The sequence below is a fragment of the Octodon degus genome, unplaced genomic scaffold, assembly GCF_000260255.1.
Source record: "Octodon degus isolate 3935 unplaced genomic scaffold, OctDeg1.0 scaffold00072, whole genome shotgun sequence".
NCBI classification, from domain to species: Eukaryota; Metazoa; Chordata; class Mammalia; order Rodentia; family Octodontidae; genus Octodon; species Octodon degus.
Window position 1 is genome coordinate 4376381 of NW_004524648.1, and position 4573 is coordinate 4380953.

Here is a 4573-nt window from a genome sequence, read left to right on the forward strand (position 1 = left end):
TATGTGTGTGTGTGTGTGTGTGTGTGTGTGGCCAGCTCAGCTCACCAGGGGGCGGGAATGGCTGGCATGTGGTGCTGGGGATTGAACCGCGGTCCCTGTGCTTTGCTAAGCTTGTTCTAAGTAGGTGCTTTAGACCACTGAGCCATCTCACCAGCCCTGCTTAGCCCATTTTGAAATAAGTCTCTATTCTACAGGAATTAAAATTTATAGGAGCTGGGAACATAGCTCAGTGACAGAGCATTTAACTAGTATGCAGAAGGCCCTGTGTTTGATCCCTAGTATCATACACATACATGCATGTATGCGCACGCGCATACACACGTGCACACACTTTTAACTGTAACTTAAATATATTCTTGCAGATGTCAGTATCTAGGGCACTCCAGTGGGGCAATCAGTCACCACACAGTACTTACGTAAATATCTAGCTATTTGGTACTAGTTTGAATATTTAATTATAGATTTTATTTAAATATGAGAAAAACAGGTAATCTATTTTATTTAAAAACAAAAAACTCAGTATCTATGTAAGGTTTGCAAGGCTGAACACATGAGTAATAGAACGCTTGCTTATATCACTAGCAGGGGAGGAGGGCAGGAAAAAAGGTAAAGTTTCTAGAGAACACAGTGTAAGAAATGAGTAGTGTAGTGTGCTGGGGTGTGGCTTGGTATAGAGTATTTGCCTAGCATGCATGAGGGCCTAGGTTTGATTTCTAGCACTGGAAAAAGTTATTTTAGTAAAAACTATTATAATATACATATAGGGCCAGGGAGATGGCTCAGTAGAATAAGCGCTTGCCTGGCAAGCATAAGGTCCTGAGTTCAACCCCTGGTACCTCAAAAACAAAACATATAATTCTTATTCAAAATCAAAGAATAACAAAACACATTATATAAAATCACTTAGGAGTGTACAAACAGACTTAAGAGTATTACAAAACTGACCTTTAAAAGTTCCTCTGATGTTGGACGATCCTGAGGGATTTTCTGGAGGCAAGAATCTACAAAGTTGCGAAAATAATCAGACCTATTGTAAAGGAAAGTATGGAGTGAACATATTGCTATTTCTTGTAAACACACACACATGCATGCATGCACGCATACACGCATACACACAAATCAAGGCATGTGCTTATTACTGGTGGGGGATGGACTGGAAAAGAATAGTACAAAAGGGTGAAGATTACATACTTTCATACAAATCTATGCATCAGTGGGGTCACACTGTCTTGGTATTTTGCCATAAGAGCAAACACTGCTTCTCTCTAAGAGGATGCAGGGCTCAAGACACCATTTTAAAAAACAGAGATTGATCTCTAACTCAGTGGTAGCCTAGGTCTCAGATTTCCTAGATTCTAGAACTGTGAGAAATAAATGTCTACTTTTATATATCATCCAGTCTCAAATAGTCTATTATAGATAGCTATGCAAAACAGACCAAAATGTATCATAGTAATTTATTATTTATTTTTGGTGGTACCAGGGATCAAACTCAGGACCTTGCACTTGCCAGGCAAGCACTCATTCCACTGAGCTATCCCCCTTTTCCCCCAACACATATCAGAGTACTAAGCTCAACCATAAGATTCCTTTGTGTATCTCTACATAATTAGCAAATTATGTGCTCTAAATATTACGTGCTCTAATTATTATGTGCTCTAATTATATAATCTTTAAAATGATAAACTATCCTTATTTTCTATATTTATTTGTGAATTTTAAAACATTTATCAATATCCCAGATACTGCCTTTTTTCAAATGCTAGGGAAGCATAAATTAATTTTGTGTGATAATTTTTTTTTAAACAGCAGAATATATTTATTGGGAGAAAGAAAATTTGTGTCAGAGAAAGGAACAGAAGGGGACTTGCATGGGTGGCCCTGCATGATAATTTTTTACCACTGATCAAAACACTAGTTTTCAAAATTGTCAATCTTTTCTCCATAAACTTCTCATATGAATGAACTCAATTTTAGCATGGAGGTGCATGCCTATAATCTCTGCACTCTGGGATACTAAGGCAAAAGGATAAGTTTTAGTCCAGTTTGGGCAACACAGTGATTAAGAAGACCCTATCTAGGGTCGGCCAAATAACTCAGCAGATTAAAGCACTTGCAAGCAGGCGCAGGGGCCAGGGGTTCAATCCCTGGGCCTGCCATGCCAGCCCGACCCCCCGGGGTGCACTGAGACGGCAATTGAGATTGGGTGTGGTGGCATGTGCCTGTAATCCCAGCCCTTGGAAGGCTATAAACAATCACTACGAGTCCGATCTCAAGAGTGAGACCCTGAACACCCTCACCCTGTAGACCCTTCCCTAAAATACCAAAAAAAAAGGAAGAAAGAAAACAAAAAAATGAAAAAGAAAACCCTGTCTCAAAACTTAAAAAAAGGGCTGGTAAGATGGCTCAGTGGTCTAAAGCACCTACTTACAACAAGCTTAGCAAAGCACAAGGACTGTGGTTCAATCCCCCAGCACCACATGCCAGCCAGCCACGAACCCTGGTGGGCTGAGCTGGCCACACACACACACATAAATAAAACTAAAAAAAAAAAAAAACTTAAAAAAAATTTTTAAAGGGCTGAGAATGTAGCTCAGTGTAAAGGCTGTAGGGTCAATCCTTAGTATATACATACACACACCACCACCATCACTAACACACCACCATCATGACCATAAAATAATATAAAGATTAGTACAATATAAATAGTACCATAATTGCAATAATTCCAAAGTTTTAAAAAAATTATCTAGAAATTTTAATGGTCCAATCCTTTTACCTGAGATTTACATAAAGAATAAGCTCACCTTCAGTCAAATATCACTACAGCTATACAACATGAATGTTTAAATATTGTATTAGTATATGATTAGGCTATACATGTTCCTAAAGCTCAAAAGATACACATTTTTGTAGCAATCAATACTTTTCACATCCACACTGAAATTATCTTTTTCTTCTAAATTGTACTATATAAAGTATCAACGTTACAAAGAATAATTACAGTATAAGAAGGTAATATAGAGACCCAGAGCGCAGGCCCGGCGAGTGAGTGAGATGACCGAGGGCCTGGCGGGATCCTGAACAGACCCAGAGCGCAGGCCTGGCGAGTGAGTGAGATGACTTGGGTCCTTTCGGATCCTGAACAGACCCAGAGCCCAGGCCTGGCAAGTGAGTGAGACGACCCGGCCCACGGATCCTCATTCGACCCAGGCTGCAGGCCCAGCAGGGAACCCTTCAGCAGAACTCCCTGCAAAGAGGCTAGAGGCAAGACCCACCCAGCTGATTCAGGAGCAGAACATCTTGCCAGAGAGACACGAAGGGTTCAACTCTAAAGGCTGCAGCAGAAAGAAGTGGAGTACAGACAGCAGCCAGAACCAAACAACACCCACCTGGAGGAATCTGAACTTCATAGATCCAGACCTGGTGCTAAGGTAATAACTCTAAGCTCTACACCAAGGTCAGAAGACAGTGGTATACAAAATGACAAAGAGAAGGAACAAAATGCAGTCTCAGGCCCCGAGTCCACCCAGTACAACTGCAGAAGACACTAGCACTGAGGAAATTGGAAATCACACACCAGATATCTCTGCAATAATAGCACTGACAGTAAAGAATCAACTGCAGAAAGGTATAGAAGAAATAATTTCAGAACTAAAAAATGTAGTGGTAACTATAATCAAAGAAGTACTAAGTGTTTCTAAAGAATACACTGATAAAAAAAAATAGAGGAGAATATAAAAATGATGGAACCCCTGAATAAACAATTTAGGAAAGAAATAGACTCTATGAAACAGGTTCAAAGTGATATACAGGAAATTAAAACCTCAATCACAAGCTGGCAAAATTGTTTGCGTGAAAGTGAAAATAGACTTTCTGACCTGAAAGACACCATTGCAGCTCGTGAAAAACTAAGAAAAGATCTCTTTAAAACAACTAGAATGCAGGAAAAAATAATTTAATACCTGCAAGACGATGCAAAGATGAACAACGTGAGACTAATAGGCATCAATGAGAAGGAAAGAGTCAATACAAATGATATAAAAAGAATATGGGCAGAAGTAATAGCAGAAAACTTCCCAAATATGGGGTAACAATCTGACATTCCTGTAATTGAAGCATATAGAACTCCAAATAGTATCAATCCAAGGAAAACCACACCCAGACACATAATAATCAAGATTCCAGAAATTCAGGATAGGAACAGTATACTAAAAGCTGCTAAAGAAAAGAAACAGATCACATTTAAAGGAAAACCCATCAGAATAACGGCAGATTTTTCTTCACAAACCATCAAGTCAAGAAGAGCATGGAGCAAAGTACTTCAAGTCTTGCAAGAAAACAAATTCCAACCCAGACTGATATATCCTGCAAAACTTATCTTTCAAATACAATGGAGAAGTAAAATATTTTCATGACAAAGAACAACTAAAGTTCATGATGACAAAGTCAAGCCTACAAAGACTACTAAATGAGGTTCTAGAGAGAGAGCAAATTGATCACAGCCCCAGGAATGAGAATGGAAAGAACCCGTGAAATAGGGCAAACAATTAAACAGAGGAGAATAAGAGGT

General features: G+C 39.1%; 1 protein-coding gene across 1 annotated transcript in view; it reads right to left on the bottom strand.

Moving 5' to 3' along the window:
• The window catches only part of Taok1 (TAO kinase 1), a 137807-nt gene that overhangs the window by 56688 nt on the left and 76546 nt on the right, over positions 1 to 4573 (bottom strand). The window contains exon 11 of the mRNA XM_023719843.1: positions 942 to 1027. Within this exon, the coding sequence (XP_023575611.1) occupies positions 942 to 1027 (86 nt within the window). The remainder of the gene's footprint in view (positions 1 to 941; positions 1028 to 4573) is intronic.